Raw genomic sequence first — 21,682 nt, forward strand, 5'->3', positions numbered from 1 at the left:
TGATGATGGCGGCATATGTGCAAATGTGCTTGACACCCTGGACGAATGCATGGATGGTGATGAGAGATGTAAGAGCCCCCAATAAAAGTATTTAATAAACAAAAGTATCTTTAAAAAACACACTGTCATCGAGTCAATTCTGACTCCTAGTGGTATCATGGATTGTACACTGGCCTGCTAACCGCAAAGTCAGCAGTTCGAAACTGCCATCCACTCCTGGGGAGAAAGCTGAGGCTGCGTACTCCAGTGAAAAGTTACAGTCTCAGAAACCCACAAGGGCAGTTCTACTGTGTCCTGTGGGGCCACTGTGAGTCTCTAAAGGCGACAGCCAGCCTTGGAACCGTATGGGACCATCCTACCCATCCCATAGGGCTGCCATGGACTGACTGCGTGCCATCAGGTTTGGCTGTGTGTCTGTCCCCAGCACCGCACAGGGTCTACAATAGCAGTTCTCAACCTGTGGGTTGCGACTCCTTTGGGGTGCAAACGACCCTTTCACAGCGGTCGCCCAATTCATCACAGTAGCAAAATGACAGAGATGAAGTAACAATGAAAATAATTGTATGGTTGGGGGGGTCACCAACACATGAGGAACTGTGTGAAAGGGTTGTGGCATGAGGAGGGTTGAGAACCACTGCTCTAGAACAAGATAGGTTCTCAGCAGATGTGGTTTGAGTAAGTGGGTTGGTGGGTAGATGGATGGACGATGGACGGATAGGTGAATGGATACGTTCAAATCCTGGCAAGGAGGCGATCCATACTCTCTGGCCCTCAATCAGCCTGCCCTTTCCCGTTGGAATGTCTGCTCCAAAGGTGGCCACCTGTCCAATTCAAGGCACACCTCCTGTGTGAAGCCACTTGGTCCCCCTTCCGGGCAGGACCACCCTCCTTGCTCCCCACCCCCTTCCTGGCGTGGGCATCTCCCATCATTAGACCACCATGGACACTGGATGTTCCTTCAGCCCAGAACGCCCACCCCAGGCATGGTCACCATGGTCACCAGGTCTCTGCTCATCCAAGGTGCTGGCCCGGCCACTCCCTGACCTGTGCTCCCCCTGCCTGTCAGCCTCATGAAAGCCTGTGCTCAGTTCAGAGCTGCTGCTGCAGGTGCTTGGCAAACAGCACCACCGTGCAGGGCCACGTGTGCTGCTGATCACGGGCAGAGCTGGGACCCAGGGCCAGGCTGAGGGTAACGCTGGGCAGAGAGCAAAGATGGGCAACACGGTGTCGATCGGGCTGGGGCAGGTGTGTCCCTGAGTCCTCAGGGCAGGATGGAGATGTTGATTAATACCAGACGGTGTTAAGTCAGATATGCATATTAAAAATGTATGAGAAACCACTAATCGAATCAGAAAAGAATGTAGCATTTCCAAACCAGTAGAGGGGAAAAAAAGAAACTTCAATCAATCTAAAAGAAGAAAGGCGGGGGGGGGTGGGGGTGTGAGGTGGATTAAAACATACACACACACACACATACCATGAATAGTCACTGTGGCCATGTTAAAAATACTGGCAAATATTTGGTCTGAGTGTTCCGATCCAAAACTTCCACCAAAAAAAAAGACCTTCTCCACAGTCAGAGATGCCAAGCACACAGGTCTAGCCCACGGGGAACCCCAGGCATCCACCGGGCATCACACCTGCTATAGTGGGAGGAGGCACCAGCGGAACTGACCCCATCAACATCAACCATCAGCATTAGGATGACCACCACCACCATCATCATCATCACTGTCACCAACATCATCCCCATCTGCATTACCGTAACTATCGGCATTCCCCTCACCATCACCAACACCATCAGCATCAATATTACCAACATCACCACCATCATCACCATCAGCATCACCACCATCTTTCAACAAGCAAAGCCATTGGCCTTTTGACCCCCAGGAAACCCAGACCCCAAATCTCAATACTGAGAGCCTTCGTGGCCTATGTGAGCTGGGTTACGCTGGCCTCATTTCTTTGCTTTAACCCTAGATAGGAATGTGCATGTTGAACTGGTAACCTGAAGATCAGCAGTTCAAATCCACCAGCCAATCCTTGGGATAAAGATGAGGCTTTCTACTCCCATAAAGAGCTACAGCCTCAGAAGCCCCCGGGGGCAGTGCTACTTTGTCCTACGGGTCACTGTGAGCCGGGAAGGAGAGAGTATGTGTGTATACTGGACACAGCATCAGGAAAGACCAGTCTCGAGGGTCAGCAGAAAACCAGGGCAGCCCCCCACAAGCGGGGCTGACACAGCAGTCACAATCATGAGCTCCGGCAGGGCAGTGACCGTGAAGAGGGCAAAGGGTAGATGGCATTTCCTTCCAAGGTATAGAAGGCCACCAGCAGCAGGTAACCACGAGCCCATGCCAACTCACAGCGACCCTGTAGGACAGGGTAGACCTGCCCCTGTGAGCTTCTGAGACTGCCACTCTTGACAGGAGTGGAGAGCCTCGTCTTTCTCCCAAGGAGCGGCTGGTGGTTTTGAACCACTGGCCTTGACGTTTGCAGCCCAACGAGGAGTAATCATGATGCCACCAGGGATACAAGGTGGGCTGTAGAAGGCACCCACCAAAAACCCAGACAAATAATAACGAGATGCACAAAAGAAAGACTTCCCGGGGAGCCAGCCCCCCACCCCACCCCATCCCCATGTGTCTCATCCTCTTTTATTCCATTCGCTTTGTTAAAAATTTAAGGCAGGGAGTTTAGGATGATGGTCTCCAAAGAAGAAAAGAAACCCTACAGAAAACCATCCCTTTGAGAGCCTCCCCCTCCTGCACACCCACACACACACACACACAGAGGGGTCTCTTTCCATCCCCAAAGCCATTCTGTTGTAAATAGATAATTAGCACTTACGCACACCTTTCAAGGGGTTTATATATTAACATGAAAATACTGTAATTATGGCTGGCCGAAATCGCTTGACTACAGCTTAGATGTTTCATCTTTATTAGCTGATTCCCCCCCTCCTTTTAGCCCCTAAAACACAGTTTGGCAGCAGGAGGATTTTCGTTTTATTTTATTGATGCGGAATCTGGAGAATAAACTTCTCAAAGGCACCCCAGGCCTCTGCAACACCGCATGCCTGGTTTATTTGCGCCTCCCTCCCCAGCAGCTACCTCCCCGGTCTGAGACCCAATTCATCAGCCCGCTGGCCACTGTGGCTGCCCATGACCAAAGTCCCTGGACACACCCACTTCCTCACCCAGAGTGCTGGGAGGACACAGAGCCCTGGGATTTTAAAAAGGAGGGGAAAAAATCCATCTTGAGTGTCTCTATGAATAACATGTTCACATACACACACACACACACACATACATGCATACATATATACATCCCAGTCAGGACCTTGTAGCCAACTAATGGAGGATGCCGATGGGGCCCTGGTAGAATTCATGCCTCCCCTGGCCCAGGCGGAGCCCTGGTGGTGGACTACTTACATGTCGGGTTGCTAACTGCTAGGTCAGCCATTCAAAACCACCAGCTACTCCTCGGGAGAAAGAAAAGGCTTTCTATTCCAATGAGTCCATCTCAGAAACCCCAGACAGCATTTCTGTCCTGTCCTAGAGGGTCGCTGTGAGTCGGCAGCATCGACTCGATGGAGGGAGGTGAGTTTGATTTGTGTTTTTTGAATGCCGGCCCCGGGAATAGATCCCAGCAAATGCCACCACTGTCCCGAGATGGAATCCCGTGTGCTACCAGGATGCTGAACCAGGTCTCGGCGAAGCGTCCAGCCTACGACAGACAAGGAAGGACGGCATGGACCACTGCTTACACACATCAACCCATGACATCCCTTCCGATGGCAGCGGCTCTCTTAGAAACCGGCCCACCCACCTGGGGGGGTGCGGCAAGGGACCCGGCAGGGTCTCTTCTGTTGGGTGCAGTTCCACCCTTGACCAAACTTACAGCCATCAAAGTAAATTCTGGCTCATGGTGACCCCAAAAGGCAGCTTAGAACTGCCTCTGTGGTTTCCCAAGACTAGTCCTTTGTGGTAGTAGAAAGCCTCTTCCTTCTCCCGACAAATCCCACCAAAGAGCAGAGGGACCCCCGAGCCTGTCTGAGCCCTGTGTACGCAGGTCACGGACAAGCATGATCATTTAAAAAGGCTGGCTGAATCTGTCCACTCCGTCGACGGCATCGCAAAACCTCCTGCTGACTCTTGCTTCCTTCACATGACAAACCAATGTGGAGGGACCACCTCGGGCCCCTCCTGCTGGGCAGTGTGGGTGCCCCGTCAGCATCTCCCCCACACCGACCATCAGCAAACCCTGCCCATTCCACTCCAAAGGCCAGCCTGAGGGCTGTCCCCTCGGCAACCTCCCTGTCCGGTCCAGCTACCCTCAATCTCTCTCCCTGGCGCCTGTATCCCTCCTGGTGCCCCAGGACCCTCTCACTCTGCCCTGTGGTCAAATAAACAAACCACCACGACAAAGAAACGCACTGCCATCGAGTGGAAGCCGACCCACAGCGACCCTATGGGACAGGGCATATCTGCCCCTGGGGGTTTCCCAGAGAAAGCCTTAACCCCCCCACGTCAGATCAGCTGGTGGTTTTGAACTGCCGGCTTTGCAGTCAGCAGCATGAGGCATAACCACCGAGCCAACAGCGCCCCTCCTTCCCTCCCTGGAACTCACCGCCATCAAGCAGAGGCTGACTCACAGAGACCCGATGGGGCAGGGTAGAGCTCGCCCCCAGTGGGGTTCCGAGGCTCTTTCCAGGAGCAGAGAGCCCGTCTTTCTCCCTCACGCTGGTACTGGTTACGAACTGCTGACCTCGCAGTGAGCAAGAATCCTAGAGTGAGACTGCCCCTCCCCTGCAAGGTAGGGGTGGGTGGGCCTCTCTTGGACATACAGAGTAAGTTCCCAGTCCCTGGTTCCAGGGCTGGAGCTGACCCCCAGAGGATGTGAGCGGGGCTTAGGGACATCACAGCACCATCAGGTCTGCCTGATGGCCCACCGTCCATTCCTGCCGTGCCCACGGGGTCTGGGACAGGGACCAGGTATGGGGCTGTCCAGGGACCATGGACACTGCCCAGCAGGAGTCAAGGTGACCCTCATAGAACTGGCCAGAGTAAGAGAGAGCCCCTGGAGCAGACATGTGGGCCCAGCCAGCAGGCAGGCAGCACACACCCAGGGGGCTGTCCCTCCAGGGAAAAGGGCCTGGGGTGAGAAGAGTGGGTAGCAGGAAGGAACCAAGCCACTGACGGAAGCAAAAGTTCCAAATGCAAGAGCAAAGCCGGGCTGGGACCGATGAGGCAGCCAGCTAGGAGAGCCACAAGCTTGGGAAGGGGCTGTTCAGTACCATCTCCCACCATCAGGGTGGGCTGGGGGCGCAGGGGAGGGGGCTGCCACCTTCTAGCTGCAGCTAGAAACAGTCATGTCCTTTATACAAACCAAATCTTATCAGCTGGTGACCAGCTTCCTGCCACTCAGCCCCGTGATCCCCCAGCCCCACCGGCTCGTGAACAGCCTGCTAAGAGCACAGAAGTCCAGCCCAGCCCACTGCTGCCTGGTAGAGTGGAGGCCAACTCACAGCGGCCCTCTAGGACCAGGCGGAACCCACTGCCCCGTCTTTCTCGGGTTGGAGGTGTGAACTGGCAGGCTCCAAGCACTTAGCCATGAAGCCCCCCTCCTGCAAAGGAACAGAAACCCCCATTTCTACAGCTGATCCCCAGCCCCACCCACCCTTGGGCTGGGCCTCTTGCCACAGACCAGGCAGCAAGCGGGGCCAAACCCAGAGATTCCGCCTCGAAAGATGGCTCCCCTTCCTCCCCCCTCTTCCTCCCGCACAGATTCTAATTAAGGGTTTACTTGCAAAAGACCTAGCTCTATTTAACGAAATCCTTGGACCCCTTTTAGATTGTCTTATATATCGTTTTGTGCTGGAGCGCGCCGGTAAAAAGTTAATTATAACTTCTAAATACTCCATTACAGGCCCTCGCCTCCTCCCCGCCCGTCTCCGCCAAGGGCGGTACTGTCTAATGAACCTACTCCTGGGCTCCATTCAATGTGCACCAGCACCCTGGGGGTCCATCTGGGCCCTTGGGACCCTGGGGAACTGGACATGGTCTCTGCCTGGAGCGGGAGGGACTAAGTGGGACACACAGGATCCTGCATGGCTCAGCAGGTAACAGAATGAGCCAGGGCTGTAGGGGGGCAAGGGACAGTGGGTGGGGCCCAGGATAGAAAACAAGGGGGCCTGGGGAATAAGAGATGACATTCAGCCTCCAGGGAAGGGAGTTGGGGCTGAGAGCACTGGATGGGGGAGGGGCTCAAATAACACACAGGAGGGCAGCCCTGGTTACCCGGTCAGTAAGAAGAGGGGGAGGTTTAGGGGCTCAGTTGGCAACATAAAGAAACTGGGGTGCTGGTGGAGAGTGGAAGGAGGGGTCATCAGGGAACCTGGTCCTGAGGGGTGGTGATCAAAGCAGGGGTCTGGGTCGTCATTGGCTTGAAAGAAGATGGGAGAGGCCCAGATGCCCTGGACCTGGGGGCCCTTGGGGTAGGAGGAGGGCGGGGGATGGAGGAGCATGGAGAAGGAGCAGAGGAGGGACCCAGCAACAAAGAGGGACAGGAGCTGGGCTCGAGCAGAAGCCCCTCTAGGATGCTCCATCCCCCCTCCCTGTGGCCTCTGGGGAGCACAGGCCCCTGTGACCTCTGGGGGTCACTCCCTAGGGGGGGGGTGCAGGCTAAGCAGTTGGCAGCGGGAGGCACCTGCCAGTCATAGCAGGGAGCCCTCTGGCGTCTTGCCAGCCTGACAGTCTGGGCCACGGCTGTCATTAGGGAGATGGCAGCCGAATCCGGCCGGCACACTCGCCTCGGGGAAGATGTGAGTGATGCCAAGGCACGGGGCACCAGGGCGACGTGTCTCCACCTGGGCACAGCACCTGCACCCGCCAGGACACCTGGCCTCCTCCACAGGGTCCAGAATGACCCATGGCCTCACCAAAGCCTCTGCCCCCTGACCCCAAACCTCCCCCAGCACACCCAGAGTCCCTCTGGGTTGCCATGGTAATGGACCACACTCCCCACCCGTTACTGCCTGGCACTGGGGGACGGCCACACAGCCCCCGGGATCCACCATTGTGGCTGTCCCACCCCAGGGCCGCCCTGAGGACAATCACTCCTGCTCCTTCCCCGTCCACAGGCTGCGCGGCTCTGGCACCAAGGGCCAGCTTCCCGCCACCAACCTCCGGTGGCTGCTCTTCTGCCGAGATCCAGCATGGCCTTTGGAAACCTGCCCTGGATAAAGCCTTCGGAGGCCCTGGGTACTTAGAATTCACCTCCAAACATCTGTCCCAGCCATGAGGCCTGCCTCCTCCCCAAAGACCCTTCCCTTTCCCAGCTACTTCCCTGGGAGCCCTGGTGGTGCTGTGGTCACATGTTGGGCTGCCAGCCTCATGGCCGACAGTTTGAAACCAGCAGCAGCTCCGAGGGAGGAAGACTAGCCTCACTACTCCCATAAACAGAATCGTGGTAACCCATGGGGGCGGGGGTCTCTCTGAGTCAGCACTGAGTGCGTCTTCTTCCGCTCTACCCCTCCCCCAGGATGTTTGTACCCCCTGGATGCCCCTCTCCCAGCTGGGCACTTGGCTGCCCCAGTCCCACCCCTCCTCCGGGACACATGCCTGACCACCCAGCTGAACAGCCTCTCAGCCATCTCCACGTGTCGCTCTTGCTCTGTGTACTCACTGACCTGCTGGTTCCCTCCCCACGCTGGGGCCGGAGCCGGCTGGGACCTTTCAGCGGTGAATAACTCACACGGTACACCTCCCGCCTTTGCTCAAAGGAGCCCTGGTCGCCCTGTCTGGTAACTGTCCAGACTGCTAACTGCAAGTTCAGCAGTTCAAACTCACCAGCCGCTCCCCAGTCAAAGGATGAGGTCACTGTGAGTCAGAATCGACTGGCAGGCAGTGAACTGGGTTGAGGGAGTGGGTGAAGCGTTGGGCTGCTAACCGTGGCGTCAGCAGTTCAAAACCACCAACTGCTCCAAGGGAGAAAAAAGAGGCTATTCCTGTAACCAGTTAGTCTTGGAAACACACAGGGGCAGTTCTACCAAGTCCTACAGGGTCGCTCTGGGTCAGCACTGCCTCCTTGGCAGTGAGTTTTGGGAACTAGAAGCCAGTTCTCCTCAGGCGGGCCATCAGACTCCTGGGGGCCCCATATGCCAACGTAGAATGGGGCACCCCCTGGGTTGTCAATGGCTGCTTTTTCAGAGCCGGCTCTCCGGGAATCCTGGTAGCACAGTGTGGTTAAGTGCCGGGCTACTCACTGAAGAGTCAGCAGTTCAACCCCATCAGCCACTCCACGGGAGAAAGAAGAGGCTGTCTGCTCCCACAGAGATTTACTGCCTGACAAACCCTGTTCCAGAGGGTGGCCGTGAGAACCAACTTCACGGCAGTGGATCTGAAACCCGCCACCAATCTGCCAGCGTGTTGTCCTATGACAGCGTGGGTGCCGCGATCATGGTGGAAGCTATGTCGCTGGCATTTCAGAGACCAGCGGGGCAGACTCAGCAGGGCTTCCAGACTCAGAACAGAGACTGAGTTTTCAAGACTGCCCTGGGGACCCCAACAGAACACCAGCCAGTGAGGCGCAGGGAGACAGGCCTGGGCCAAAGGCACCAGGAATACACATTCACCACAAAAATGGACAAACAGACCAACCAGGATGAACTTCTGAAGCTGACGCAGGACCAGGCCACGTTGTATCTCCTGGTACAGGGGGGAAGAACCACAAGTCGGAGCCCACTCCAGGACACCTCATCGAAGCCCACCTGTCCAGCCGTGCCAAGTGAGTGCCCGTGCATGCCCAGGCCACCCACAGCTCCTGGGAGGCTTGACACACCAGTGGCTGGGGTCGTGGGCCAGCTCCCAAAAAGCCAGCAGCAAATCAACTTTTATAATCCGGTTTCCACGGATGCTCTGCTCACAGGCCAAGGAAGCCGAGCGCAGTGCCTGACAGTCCGAAGCTCCCTCCCCAGTGAGCTAAGAACTGACTCAGCGAACACTTTGAGGCAGCAGAGAGGAGAGGCCCTGGGGCAGGAGCCCTCACTAGGCAGAACCCAGGCAGACAAGACTCCGCTTCAGTTGTCCTGGGAAGAGCAACACCCACGCTGTCCCGATGTCCGCCGAGAGCCGGTTAACCATCTGACTCCCAGCAACCCCATGCGGGTTGGGGAGAACTGGGCGCCGCCTGGTCCCACATGGTGGGTTTTCCATGCGCCCATTGCTAGGTTAGACTCAAAGTTCCGACTTCTGGGTTAGCAGGCAGAGCATGCACAGCGGTGTCCCCCAGGGGCTCAGAGAGAAGCGAGTGCTCTCTAATATGCCCACTGAACCAGATTGGTGCTGCAAGTCCTTCCCGGGACCCCTCTGGCCGCCAAAATGCGGCCACAGCCGGGCTTGTCCTTCCAGGTCCACTGTGCCCTCCAGAGCCCCCCGCTCCGACCGCAGCATGTGACTTCTGCTCCTCCCTCCTCTTTGCCCAGAGCCGACCCCGACCTCCCTGGCCAAGGCCAAGAGCAAGCCCAATCCAAACCCAAGCCCACTGCCACTGGGTCTGTCCTGAGTCACAGAGACCCTGGGCAGGACTCCTGACACTGTCCTTCGTCACGGGAGCAGACAGCCTCATCTTCCTCCCTCGGGGTGGCCGGTAGGTTTGAACCGCCCACTTGGAGGTTAGCAGGCCAATGCCTGACGGGAGGCACACCGGGCTCCTTAGAGAGAGTCCGTTTCTCCCAGAGGTTTTCCCCTGCCCTGGGGGAGGCCCACCAGAGACGCTGGCCTGTGAGCTCACAACCCTGGGTGCTCACGCCCATTTCACACTGGGGGGTTCACGCTCAGCTCTGAAGGGAGCACACCCGGGGACGGAGTCCATGTCAGCGGCAGACCCCATCCTTGGGGAACGTTGGGGCTGGGGCATAGGGGCAAAGGGGCAGACAATAGCTTCCTTTGTCCACAGGGCAGAGCCGACTTCTGTGCCAGGTCCCTAGAAGGTGTCCGGCCATGACTCCTGCGATGGAAAGCAAGCAGAGTCGGCCAAGTGGCCCCTAGATTCTTTAGGGATTCACATGAACAGAGAGGGGGGCTGTGAAGCCGGCCTCAGAGAGGTGTCCCCGTGTCCCCGTGCAGGGGGGCCAGACAGGAGGCTGCGGGAGCCCTCTCCCATCTCCACGTACCCCATGCCCAAGGAGCCTGGCGTTAGAATTTCACAAGCCAGGCAGATAGGAGGCTGTGTTTGTAAATATTTGGCTCAACTGGCAGAGCTGGCCTGTCCCCACCACGGTGCCACCTCTCCCTGACCCTCTGAGCACCAGCTCCCAGCCAGCCACGAGTCGGGGCCCTGGGAAAGCCACCCATCTGTCCCAGGGTGGACAAAGATGCTGCCTGCGAGGTGCCTCTGGACCCAAGGGAGGTGGCTGTTCCCTGGGGCACCCCCGGTAGCGCTCTCTTATTTTGGGGGGGAAAGCAAAATCCCAAAGACCACAGCCAGCAGCATTCACCATACTGCCCCTCTCTGGGGGCCAGCTGAGACCCGCCCTGTGTCCAGCGTTCTTGCAGTTCTTCGTTCATTCATTCGTTCATTCATTCATTCATCCTGCAATGCTCCATGGGTTGGATGGGGGCATGAATTCTCCGTCAGGCTCTGGGGCAGAGGGGGTCAAGCCAAGGAGAGCGCCCCACCCCCCAACTCAGATCCAAAGTCAACCAAGACACGTGCTGAGTGGAGAAGGGCCGGAGTGTGAGGCCCACCACGGTGGACCACCTGGGTGAGCACGGGCTCAGGGGGCCGGAGGCAGCGGGACTCACGGACGGATGGACAGGGGGCAGGGCTCACGGATGGACAGATGGACAGGGGGTGGGCGGGGCTGCGCAGAGACCTACCAAGCCACTCGTTGAATTTCTTGACCTCGCTGGGCAGCCCCAGCTCCGTGAAGTCGCCGGCGTGAATGAGCACATCCCCGTATGGCATCTGGATCGGGTCGGTCCTCGAGTGGGTGTCGGACACGCAGACGAAGCGCGTGTAGCCCGGCGGCTTGGGGGCGTCATGAGGCACTGGGTCCACCCTGTGGAAGACGGAGCGTGTGGGTCACGGGTCCCCGCAACTCGCTCGCAACTCCCCTGCCTCCGCACGGGCTGACAGGCCACCCCTCCCAAGCACACACACACACTGCAAGGACTGGGGTAGCCCCACCTTGCAAGGATGAAACCCCACCTATGCCGACTGAGCCCCACCCAATGGACTAACCCAGCCTTCTCGGACTGACACGTCCCCCCTCATCCACTCCACAGGGACTGAGTCCACCCACACCGAGTGACCGCACCCACGCCAACAGTGCCCCGCCCCATAGGCACTGAGCCCCACCCACACAGATGAAGTCACACACACACACACACACACACACACACACACACACACACACACTCCCTGCCTCTGATGGGCTGACCCCAAGAGGGCCTGAGCACCCGCCTCGCTCACATCCTCCTCGGAGCCCCCAGCCTCCAGCTCAGAATCCTGCCCCTCTGCTCACCAGCCAGGCTTTCTCCCTGAGCCTCAGTTTCCCCACGGGTGGCATTTCCCCTCAGAGGGTGGTGTGAAGGTTCCTCAGCCAGCGCTTGGGTCAGGGCCTGCCTCAGTCACCAGGCTGCTGCCCGATGACCGCCGCCGGCCATCCACTAGTGCCGTGTCTCTCACCCTTTCATTCACGCACCGTCCAGCGCAGAGGCCTTTTCAAAACGGTTGCCCTACTTGGCCCCTCCCCAGAAATGCTAGCACCACCCAGGCACTGCTATCTGGGACAGAAGAGATGCTGCCAGCCCTGGACTCACAGACGCCCAGAAGGGCAGAACCCAGACTGGTCACGGCAGGGCCCAGTCCCGCATTCTCCCATGATCCTTTGCGGGTGCGTCCATAGAGTTTTCCTTTTTCTCTTCCTAGTCTGCCTTCCTCTGGAAGCTTGCCCACCGTGGGCGACCCTGCTGTCACATGAGCCATCGGCACAGTGGCTCCCAGGATCAGGGCAGCACGAGGGACTGTGTATGAGCTGCCCTGGCCGGGACTCAAACCTGGGTTCCCCAGAGCCTCTCACTCCTCAAGATCCAAGGTTCTTGTCATCCCGTTTGGAGGAGATGCCCTCCCCTTACACACACTGAAAATGCATGGACCCAAGCCCACGACCCAAGGGCCACCAAAGGGAAACCGAGGCAGTACAGGTGAGAGGCCATTTTCCAATTGGAAGGAAGCTCATCTTTTTGGAGAAGGGCTTGTCAAAGTCCTGTGAGGACCCTGGAATCAGTAGGCCAGGATTCCAACCCCAGCCCCGCTGCTTCTCCACTCCTGTGTGACCTCTAACTCGGGAACGCACAGCCTCGGTTTGCCCGTCTGTGAAACGGGCTGGAGGACACAAAGACACTCACAAGGCTACCAACGGCTGTGTGGATGGCCGGGAGCTCCGACTCCTCGGGAGGCCACCCCCGCCTGTTACAGATGAGGGCACCCAGACCAGCGGGGTGAACAAGGGGCCTGGGGCCCCTGGGAATAGCTTGGACAGTAGTGATTCTCACTGCACCCGGCCGGGGGCCCAGGCTCCCCAGCCGAGCGGTCCTGCCTGGCTCCAGACTCTTCACAAAACAACGCAATGACACTGCGTCAGCAGAGCCTTCTCCAGTTGAGCACACCACTCCAGGAGTCGCGTTTAAATCTAATTATGCGGCAAACCGAGAGCGGTGCCATATCACTTACATAAATACTTTTAAAGACATCTTTCTAATTATCCTTTTTTTTCCCAAACAATATACTTCGAAGAAATTTAATTAACACCTTACGAGAGGCGTGGGTTTGGCATGCTGATGTGGGGGTGCTTCATCTCACTCAGTCCCCAACGCTGCATCGGCCCAGCCCATGCTGCAGCCACCAGGAGCGAGCCACAGCCACGCTGGGACTTGTGCATGCCACTCATCATCGCAGCAGGCCAGAGCTGCGTGGCACTGCAGAATTCAACAATGACTGACCCATCTATCCCTTCATCAGTCCGCCCATCCACCCATTCATCCATCCACCCACCCACCCACTCATCCAACTATTCATCCACCCACCACCATCCATACATCCATTCATCCACCCACCCACTCATCCATCTATTCATCTACCCACCCACCCATACATCCATTCATCCACCCACACACACACCCATCCATCCATTCATCCACCCACCACCATCCATCCATCCATTCACCTACCTACCCACCCATCCATCCATTCATCCACCCACCATCCATCCATTCATCCATCCATCCACCTACCCACCTATCCATCCATTCGTCCACCCACCCACCCATACATCCATTCATCCACCCACACACAGACCCATCCATCCATTCATCCACCTACCCACCCATCCATCCATTCATCCACCCACCATCCATCCATTCATCCACCCACTATCCATCCTTTCATCCATCGACCCATCCATCCATCCATCCATCCACCCACCCACCCATCCATCCATCTACCCATCCATCCACTCACCCACTCACCCATCCAATCCACTAACCCACCATCTATCCATCCATCCATCCATCTATCCACCCTTCCACCCATTCACCTACTCATCCATTTGTCACAACACACTCTGAGCACCAACTGTGTGTCAGCTGTGTACTGGAGCCACAGGCATGAAGCAGGTGGGACCCCTGTCCTCCAGAAACCCCAGACTGGTGGCAGGGGCAGGTTTGGCTGGACAGTGACCACTACTCAGTCACCAACTTTGACAGGACAGCAGAGGGGCTGGAAGCTGGCCTGGGGGCCTCACAGCTTCCTGAAGGAATAAGTGCTTGAGGTAGTTGAGAAGCCAAGGTCTCCTTAGCAGTAATCCCACCCGTCCTCTCTGTCTCACGTGACAGACACTTTATAGTAGTAGAGCTAGTTCCCTTTTCCACCTGCCCACCTGCAACATGATTGCTTGGGCCAAAGGCAGCCAATCAGAACAGGGGCTCTGCTAAGGGTCAGGTCCAGCAGCAGAGAGGAGCCAATGAGATGCTGTTTTCTTGCCCCTCCTTCTTCTCTCCCTGCTGCCATCTCTCTGCCTCTCTTTGGGAAGCCTCCGCATTGGACAGGAGGTGTCAGAGATCAAGGGGAGAGAAAAAGGTAAACAAGGAAAGGTGGCCTAAGGAGAGGCAGGGATGCCACTGGCAGGCCCGCCTCAGGCCCCAGAGAGTCCCCTTCCACAGCAGGGCACCTCAGGCCGGGGCTCACCAGGAGCACACCACTGGCCCTGCACACTGTGAGCACGTGCAGGCTGAGAGCTTTAATTAACTGCTCCGATTTATCTGGTGGCCTAGTGGTTAGTTGAGCTGTGATCCACAAGGTTGGCAGTTCGAAACCACCAGCAGCTCCACAGGAGAAAGATGAGGCTGTCTACTCCCACAAAGACTTACAGTCTTGTACACTCACTCGAGGGCAGTTCCACTCTGTCTCATGGGTCACTATCAGCTGGAATTGACTCCATAGCGATGAGTCTGGGCACACACCTCCACTCGGGTACAGAGCGACTGTCTCAGAAACTCCAGGGACAGTTCTACACCGCCCTGTAGGGTCACCATGACTCGGAACCAACTCAATACAGTGCGTTCAGTTTTGTCTTGTGTTATTTGCCTACAGCTTCTCAGCACCATGACGACAGTACTAACAGACCCAATATTCCCCAAAGGGGTGGGGAAGCTTGTATTTCTCCATGTCATCCCGCCGCACCCCAACTCTTTGGATTGGAACCAATGCTCATCCTGGAACTATGAGCCTCATAATGCCATCTGACAGCCCCCCACATCTCACCAGCCTAGCTCTCCCCAGACACCTGCTCCCTTCTTCCTCTCTCAGCCACCTGGAGGGAGAGGAAGGATCTTGGGGTTCCCGTTTTACAGATGAAGAAATTGGGGCTCAGAAAAGCCAACTGAGCCCTGCCGCCCCCTCAGCTAGGAAACTAAGCCCAAACTCCCTGTCATCGAGTCGACACAGACTCAGAGCGACCCAACAGGACAAGCTAGAACAGGCCCTGTGGGTTTCTGAGACTGTGGCGCTTTGCGGGCGTAGAAAGCCTCATTTTTCTCCCAAGGACCAGCTGCTGGTTTTGAACTGCTGAGCTTGCAGTCAACAGCCCAACATGTAAAACGAAGTGGAGCTGAAATAAGATGCTATATTTTCCCTCCAGAGATCACTCCAAGCCCTACCTCGTTTCATTCCATCAGCATGGATAAGAGTCCATGAGGACCCCCTACATGCCTGGCACCTGCTTGGGGGCAGGGGGAAGGGCGGATGATGAGATATTCTCAAAGGGCCCCGTGTGGCACTCCTGAGTTACCTGACTCGGTATGGAAGCAAGGAAAAGGGCAAGAAGAGATGAAATATGAAAGAAAAGTCAGCGTAGGAGAGGGTTATAGGGTGTGACAGCATCGTTGGCCTCCTAGATCCAGCGGTGCCTGAAGCCAGCTCTGAGCCCAAACTTCCCAGCTAATCGTGTGAGCAAGAAAACCCCGAGCATGTGACTGGACGGCTCAAACAACACTACTGAGTCACAGCACTTGGTGGGGCGAGGGGGACTCTGACACCTGGGTCCTGTCACCGCCTCTCCCTGAGGGTCCCGTGACCCCCAGCCTCCATCCGCTTGACTCCATGGTGGCTCAGCATAGCTCTCTGGTGGGCAAGGATACTGTGAAGTCCCTCCTGGCCCCGCCTCTACAGCAGGCTTCCACCCACTGCCCGCAGTCTGGAGCCTCTCCCATAATCCTCTGCTCCTGGCATCAAAACCCCACCCCGGTTTCAGAAGCAGAGAGTGTTCCCAGACATTGTCCCCGCATCTGCGGAGCCGGGGATTCTCGCGGGCCACGAGAGACACAGTTTCCAGCAATAAGTCCAGAAGTGTGTGACTGGACATCCCCGGGGACTCTGGTCCAGGCTGCTTCTCTACAAATAGGAAAACGGAGGCCCGGAGAGGGGTGGTGGTTGCCTGGACTCCCTGCCTTGTGCTCCTGCCACAGGCAAACCCCAGAAGCCCACGAATGATCAGGGGCAGACCTCCACCCCGGCTACACCGCCCTTTGTTCCTGCCTGCCCATCTCTGAGCCTCTGCGTCCAACTGACCAGCTCCCACTCCATGTCCAGGGTGAGGCCACGGCCCCCGGCGGTCCTTCCTCTCCCCACACCCCTTATGCTTGGCTGGCTGCTGACTGTATCCCCTCCCTCCCCACTCCCAGGGAGAGCACAGCTCAGGCCGGAGCAGAGAGACAGTCTCCAGGTGGGTGTGTCAGCACAGATGAGACAGGTGGGCCCTAAAGCTGAGGGTGGATGTCACCAGTCAGAGTCCGGCTGAGCGTTAGCTGACGGCAGTGAGCGTCTCTGCTGACAGGGCAGGGTGTGGATGGACTCGCCCTTTGGGCAGAGGGGGAAAGACGGGTGTTTCCGAAATGAGGCCGGCTACTGAGTCAGGAGGACCTGAAGCACTTTCTGAAAGAGATGAAAGGTGGCAGCCTTCAGGATGGACCACGACTCAAGGCCAAGAAGACCAGCATCCTCACACCAGGACCAAGAGGCAGCATCACGATCAATAGTGAAAAGATCGAAGTGGCCAAGGCTGTGGATCCATAACCAGGCAGCAGTCCGAAGATCAAAAGATGCTGCATTGGGTCAATCTGCTGCACAAGAGGTCCCTTTAAAATGTTGAAAAGCCAGGATGTTGCTCTGAGGACCCAGGTGCGCCTGACCCAAGCCATGGTATGTCCAATCGCCTCCTAGGCGTGTGGAAGTCGGACACTGAATGGGGAAGCCGGAAGAATAGCGGACGCATCTGAACTAGGGCGCTGTTCAGCAGTCCCTCGGGCTGCCAGAAGAACAAGCAGATCCGTCTGGGAAGAAGGACAGCCAGCGTGCTCCTGAGAGGCAAGGATGGCGAGACTTTACCTTACACACTTTGGACCTGCTGTCAGGAGAGACCAGTCCCTGGAGAAGGACATCAAGCTTGGTAAAATGGAGGGACAGGGAAAGAGAGGACGGCCCTCAACGAGATGGATGGACGCAGCGGCTGCCACCGTTGGCTCAGGCACAGAGACAGTGGAGAGGATGGGGCGGTGTTTCCCGCTGCTGTGCACAGGATCACTGAGTCTGAACCGGCTGGACGGTACCTAACAACCACAGTGAGTCTGGAGCCAGCCGGAGAGGGTGCAACATGAGGGTGCAGGAAGAGAGCTCCCCCTACCTTTCCCCAGGGCCCTCTGGTGCCACTGTGTCGCTGGCTGAGCCACAAGAAGGACATTCCAAGGTCACAGGTCCCCAGAGGGAATGCGGGCTCTGTTGGCCCCAGTGCTGGGCTTAAGGCCCCCATTCTCAGTTCCCTCGTCTGGAGCAGGGGTGGGTGGGGCGCAGGTACAGCACCCATGAGGATGAAGCCCAAAGAGCTTAGTCCAGGCCTACTGAGTCCATGCCCCAAGGAGGCACGAGATCTCAGGCCCCAGAGAACGCTGACCCTGCTCATCCCTGTCTATCCACCCACCCAGGGGCCCCCACCTCACCTCCCAGTGCCAGGTGCAGGGTCTGGGAGAGACGGCTGCTCCGGCAGAGGAGGCCTGGCCACCAGCAGGGTCTCGAGGGGCACGTGTGTAAATCACGCAGTAGGCTCCGTGGCCACGTCTGCACTGTCACCGTTTTCATTAAGCATAAATTGTGGGTTTATTCAATAAGGCCCCTCACTCCCTCGCCCCAGGCTGCCCTCAATCAGGGGCTGGGCAGCGAGAGGCTCGGCCTCCTGCCTCATCCTCACAGAGCCGCTGGTTGACTGGACAGGAAAACCTGCACGTGTCCCCACAACCCCCCAACTCTGGGTGCAGGATCTGAATGAGAGGCAGCAGAGGGAGCCCTCCCCATACCCAACCCCATGGGCCTCCCCTGGTTTTCCCAGCTTTAGGCCATGTTCTAGTTGTAAGTCCGAAGCACTGGACCGGGGGGCTGGAGTCAACGCTCACCTCTGCTGCCCCTGAGCCCCAGCGCCCATGAAAACCCCCTCTTGGGAGTCAGCAGCCCACCCACGACCCTGCAGGCAGGCGGACCCCTCCCTCTGTCCTCGCCACCTTCCCTGCCTGAACCGCTGACTCAGACACCCACCAGATGTCAGTGAGGACGGGGCTGGGTCAGTGGGCATTGGCTGGCTCTGAGCCTGTGCCGCCCTGCTGTGCATGCCCTTGCTTGGCCCTCAGAGCAACCCTGAGCAGAGTCCCAGGGGTGGGGGTGGGGGGACACACAGAGAGGGCTCGGCTGCTGACCGCTTAAAGGACGGAGGTTGGAGCCTGTCCTGAGACACAATCCTGCTTGACGTGACTAACCATACGATACGGACCCTGCATTAGCTCCCAATAAAATGGTTCTGAAAAAAGGAAGAAGAAAGGCCTGCCTGCCTGCTCCCGATCGGAGCCCTGGTGGCATAGTGGTGACCCACTGGGCTGTGCTGCCCATGGTCAGCAGTTGGAAACCACCAGCCGCTCCTCAGGCTTTCTACTCCCATAAACAGTTACAGTCTCGAACTCACAGGGGTCCCTCTGAGTCAGCACTGACCGGATGGCAGTGAGTTCATGAATTATGAAAGATGCCCATGGGAAGGAAGTCCCGCTCTGGGGAATGTGCAAAGACCAGGAGCCGAAGGGACATGATGGCTCCTAGCTTGGCTGTTTACTTTTATTGCTGCTGGGGCCCTTGGGCTGCTAACAGCAAGGTCAACAGTTCAAAACCACCAGTCGCTCCGCAGGAAAAAATGAGGCTTCCTACCCCCATGAAAAGTTACAGTCTTGGAAACCCATAGGGACAGTTCTACTCTGTCCTACAGGGTCACCGTGAGTCAGTATCAAGTTAATGGCAATGAGTTTGGGTCTTTTTTGGGGGGTGGTGTGGATTTTGAAGCACTTTATCAGTGGGGAAACAGCAGCACTATCAGGGGCCTGGCAGCAGGGAGTCAGCACTCCTGACCAGGAGGAGCCTTGTGAGCATGGTGTGTGTGTGTGTGTGTGTGTGTGTGTGTGTGTGTGTGTGTGTGCGTGTGTGTGTGTGCATGTGTAGAAACAGGGCCATAATCACGCTTTCATCCCTTCCTCAGACATAGATCACCTCTGTCCACCTCCCCAGCCCCCACCCCTCCTGGCAACCTCAGACTCCCACCTGCCAGCCTGACCACGTCTGATTCATGCCCCCTCCCAACTTTATACCCACCCCGCACTCAACCTCTGGGTCTCAGCCTAGAAACTCCTTTTTCAGGCCCTCGACTGCCCAGTCCCCCTCCTTGCCTGACTGTTCCCAGGAGGGAGTGGGGCACGCCTCAAGGCAGGCAGGAATCAGCCTGATCCCGCACAGCAGTTCTAGAACGTTCAAGGAAGCTCAAGTCCTGAATTGACAGCCCAGGCCTGACTGGGCGTGAACGTCTCTGTGTTTATTGTCCCTGGTGGTGCAGACAGTTAAGTGCTCAACTACGAACACACCCACCCAGAGGTTCCTCAGAAGAGAGACACCCCCCCCCCAAATCCCAGGGGAGCACAGTCCTCATTCCGAGATGGACACGCACACACGCTGTCCCAGCTGCCCGGTCCGAGAGCCAGGTGCCCACTGCATTCCCACTGGGTCCACCGCCAACCACCCCTCCAGACCTCATGGCCCCCCTCAACACTCAGGCCTGCCGCCCAGCTGGCCCCAAATAGGCAATTGGAAGCAGTTTCTAAATAGAAATCCACCCCAAAGTGAAGTGGGTGGTCCCTGACTCTGCCAGTCCTGCAGCCCCCATGGACAAGAGCACTCTCTGCTCCCACGGCTCAGGCAGGGAGCATTCCTGGCATTGCAGCCCACCCCAGCCCCGCGGCTGCCCCCCCCCCCAACCAAACCATGCTCCACACCTGCCCCACCTCCCCAGAGAATGGGCCCCCGAGGGAGACAGCTCAGAGGAGCGCAGCCAGTGGGGCTCACTATCTCTGGGGCCCCCGCCAGCTTCTCCAGCCTCCCCCAAAGGACAGCAGTGGGGTCTTAATGTCCACAGATGGTCCTAGAGGAAGCTGGAGAGCAGGGGAGTAGATGCTCAAGGGGACACATGTGACCCAGTCTGGAGGAATCCCTAACCCGGTTCTAAACAGCTATACAATCATTTCCAAGGGCTCGTCTGTGGCCCAGGCCCAGCACAGGGCAAAGGATGTTCTGGAACATTCTAGAATGTTCAGCAAGGAGCTGACAAATGGCTCCACTCTCTCAGGCATCACACCAGAGGGATGCTGAACACATGAGATCTTGGCCTTGGACCTGGATTCCGTCCGACTCTGGGGGCTGCTGGCCCTCCAAGGGGCCACCACGATCAAGGAGGAAGGGTCTTCCGAGAATGTAGAGTCAGCCGGGGCAGGGCTGAGAGTTTATCCGGCCCCAGGCCACCCATTCCTCTTGGAGTTCAGAAGACATTACAGAAAGGAATGTCAGGACACAGGCATCAGGGACAGGTCCCCAGGCAACCTGCTTGCAGGGACTCACGGCTGGGTCATCCCTGCCAGTTCCCGTCAGAGTCCTGAGAACAGCGACAGAATGCCCCATTTCTTCTGGAATAGCACCTCTGCTTTACCCACAGAAAATGGGCAGAGGAGGCTCGGGGGCCCCGTCTGACCCTCCCCTTTTGCCGTTGGTCAGCCTCAGTTTACCCAGCTCCTGTGAGCCACAGCACAGAGGGCCAGCTGAGCTCTATCTGGAAGCCGGTGGGCCCGGATCGCTCATCCCTTTTAATTGTTTCAAAAGTGAAGCCAAGCCTGGATTTGGGTGTAGAACCGCCTCCTCTTTAAATATGTATCAAACAATCCTCCCAGCCAAGTGCCAGGGGACCACAGACCAGATTGGGCACCCCCCTCAGACTGAAATGTCCTCACCACCACCCCACTCCTCTCAAGAGCCCCTGTGATGTTCAGATTCCTGGACACGCCCAATCTGATCGCCCACGAGCCCCGGGCCCACCCAGGACAGCTCACACTGCCCACCGCGTGGCACCCCTGCCCGGCGCCCCACTCACATCTGCACGTGCGGCGGCTGGAAGCGGCCCTGGTTGATGTTGTAGAAGGTGAAGGCCTGGGTGGGATTGGAGCTGTATTCGTCCACCTCCATGAGGAGCCGGCCGTGCTGGTGGCGCCGGGCGGCCAGCACGTGGGACTGGGAGAACGCCATGCCCAGGCCACAGGGGAGGAGGGCCAGGGCCTCTGCCTTCAGGACGCCGGCATCCCACCTACATCGCCACATGGGCCTGGACCGGCCTGCTCGGCATCTCCCTCTGCGCCGCCGCCGCCGCTGCCGCCCGGCCCCCACCAGACCTGGAAACAGACTGGGAGATGAAGCAGAACCATGCGACAGTTAATCTGTTTGGGATTTGCTTTATTTAATGTCAGATGAAGATTTAGAAAGAGGGAGAGGGCGGGGGATGGGGGGGAGCGAGGGGGAGAAAAAAAACAGTCGTACGTACAGCTCAAAAACTCATTACGAATCTTTCCAACTCAGCAGTTTGATGAATATACTTTGGTTAAAAAAAAAAAGAAGAAAGAAAGAAAAAGGAAGGGAGGGAGGGGACAGAACCCCCACCGGCCTGTGGAGGGACGCATGCACGGCCCAACACGTTTGAATACTTGGGCGGTTTTGT

The 21,682-nt window shown here is 57.4% G+C and overlaps 1 protein-coding gene across 1 annotated transcript in view; it reads right to left on the reverse strand.

Annotated features, from left to right (window-relative positions):
- The window catches only part of MPPED1 (metallophosphoesterase domain containing 1), a 76,178-nt gene extending 54,890 nt beyond the window's left edge, over positions 1-21,288 (reverse strand). The window contains exons 1-2 of the mRNA XM_075552661.1: positions 21,065-21,288; positions 10,887-11,068 (exon numbers count right to left, since the gene is read on the reverse strand). Coding sequence (XP_075408776.1) covers positions 10,887-11,068; positions 21,065-21,288 — 406 coding nt within the window. The remainder of the gene's footprint in view (positions 1-10,886; positions 11,069-21,064) is intronic.
- Positions 21,289-21,682: the final 394 nt, after the last annotated feature.

This window comes from Tenrec ecaudatus, chromosome 6 (assembly GCF_050624435.1).
Source record: "Tenrec ecaudatus isolate mTenEca1 chromosome 6, mTenEca1.hap1, whole genome shotgun sequence".
NCBI lineage: Eukaryota > Metazoa > Chordata > Mammalia > Afrosoricida > Tenrecidae > Tenrec > Tenrec ecaudatus.